We start from the raw sequence: 1,804 nt of genomic DNA, 5'->3' as shown, positions 1-1,804 counted from the left end.
TTAACCGGTTAACCGGTTATTAAAAAACCGGTTAACCGGTTTTTTTTATAACGGTAATAAACCGGTTATTTTAAAAACCGGTTAACCGGTTTTTTAATAACCGGTTATTAAAAAAAACCGGTTATAAAAAAAACCGGTTATAAAACCGGTTTTGGCTCCAAAACGTATAACCGATACGTAAACCGGTTACGTAAACCGGTCAAACCGGTTTTTAAAAAAACCGGTTTTTAAAAAACCGGTTTCCGGTTGAACCGGCCAAACCGGTTCCGTAACCGGTTTTTTTGAACACCTCTATTGAGATCTCCACGCATCAGTCCATGCTTCCAATTGTTAATATGCCATCGTGGCAACCACCTCTTCCATCTCGGCAGTGAATCGCCAAGCATACCGCATGGTCTCACGTTTCGGTCCAACCTACTAGTCGGATTCCAAGACAAGAGCATATATAACAAAACAATAATCTCAAAAATATAGTTTATACCAAAACAATATGACGTCAATATTTAATCTATCATTAATCGATCATCTTAAGTAAGAAATCAGACATAATACGTTGTTAACTTCAATAGTCATATACTCAAATCATATGAAAACATAATTACTTATACTAAACAAATTCTACAGAAATATAAAGCATTCCAAAGACACAAGCGGGTTATCAAGTGATTCACCATTAACATTTCGATCCGTCACATCCCATCCATATCCACTCTCCTCCATTCCCATACCCGGACCGACACCCGTATCCGCTTTCATAACCCTCTGCGGCAAAACCGACCCGACCCGACCCGGAGAATTCTCCGTCTTCCTCGCCGACGGACTTCTTCCGACCCCATTCCTAATCCCACCGCCTCCTCCTCTGGCCACCGTACGATTCGCCGGAGATCTTGACCGGGAAACCTGACCGGATCCACGGTTGTTCGTATCGGATCCGGATCTGACCCGGCCCGGAGACTGTTGTTTCCCTCTCACCGGAGAATAGTTCTTCACCCCACGAAGCTCACCGGAATTATTATTACTATTAATATTATTATTCTGCCGGTTTCTTAGCTTTGCCGGTGATCTGTTGGCAACTTTCCGGCGAAGAAGCTCGTAGTCTTCATCAAAGGTAGTATTCGAAACACTCTCGCTCATATTACTGCAGATCTCGGAGACCTCGCCGGAAAAATTAATATCTTCATGGTTGTGATCCGGCTGATTTCGGATCTTGGGTAGACTCTGTTTAGGGTTAATTTTTCTGGGTTGGTCTTCGATTTTGTTAAAATGGTTCGGATTAGTGGTTTCCGACAGCACCTCTTTCACCGTCTCTTCGTCCACTGGCGGCGGAGCTCGGCTTGATTTCGACAAATGCCGGTGGAATTGAGGAGATGGGGGTGGTGTGTTTGTGCTTACACAACAACCCATCGTTGGAAAATGGTTGAATTTAGTGAGAATGGTTCATTATCGGTGGCGGTGGTGGTTGAGAGAGTGAAGCTGGGGTGGTGTGAAAAGGGGGTTTTGGAGTCAATGAGATGGTGTTGAATTTATTGGCCTTTTTTTTCAATTAATTGAAACAAGAGGCAAAATTCTTCAAATTGGGTGTGTAAAATATTTTTATTTATTTTATTAATGTTTGTGGAAAATGAAAAGGATAGGGGAAAATGTAGGAAAAAGGGGTGAGTTGAAAAGTAAGGTGTGGGGTCAAATGTGAAACTAGACGTTACAGATATGTGAGATTCTATTTTGATAAGAAATAAATGACATATCAAATGAATAATATCTTGAAATATTGCAAGCCAACGAACATATGATACCCGTCTAAATT

At 41.6% G+C, this 1,804-nt stretch overlaps 1 protein-coding gene across 1 annotated transcript; it reads right to left on the bottom strand.

The window, feature by feature from the left end:
• Positions 1–618: 618 nt before the first annotated feature.
• LOC143549365 (uncharacterized) lies at positions 619–1,404 on the bottom strand. Its single transcript, XM_077040270.1, has one exon. The coding sequence runs from the start codon at positions 1,402–1,404 to the stop codon at positions 619–621; it is 786 nt and encodes a 261-aa protein (XP_076896385.1).
• Between the last annotated feature and the right edge of the window lie 400 nt (positions 1,405–1,804).

Source organism: Bidens hawaiensis, unplaced genomic scaffold (genome assembly GCF_021521415.1).
Source record: "Bidens hawaiensis isolate Kalapana, Puna unplaced genomic scaffold, B.hawaiensis_p1.1 tig00015551_1, whole genome shotgun sequence".
In the NCBI taxonomy this organism is placed as follows: domain Eukaryota; kingdom Viridiplantae; phylum Streptophyta; class Magnoliopsida; order Asterales; family Asteraceae; genus Bidens; species Bidens hawaiensis.
This window is presented reverse-complemented; position numbering and strand designations above follow the sequence as displayed.

Coding starts and splice junctions, on each gene's coding strand:
- LOC143549365 (XM_077040270.1), bottom strand. CDS start 1,404: ATGGGTTGTTGTGTAAGCACAAACACACCACCCCCATCTCCTCAATTC.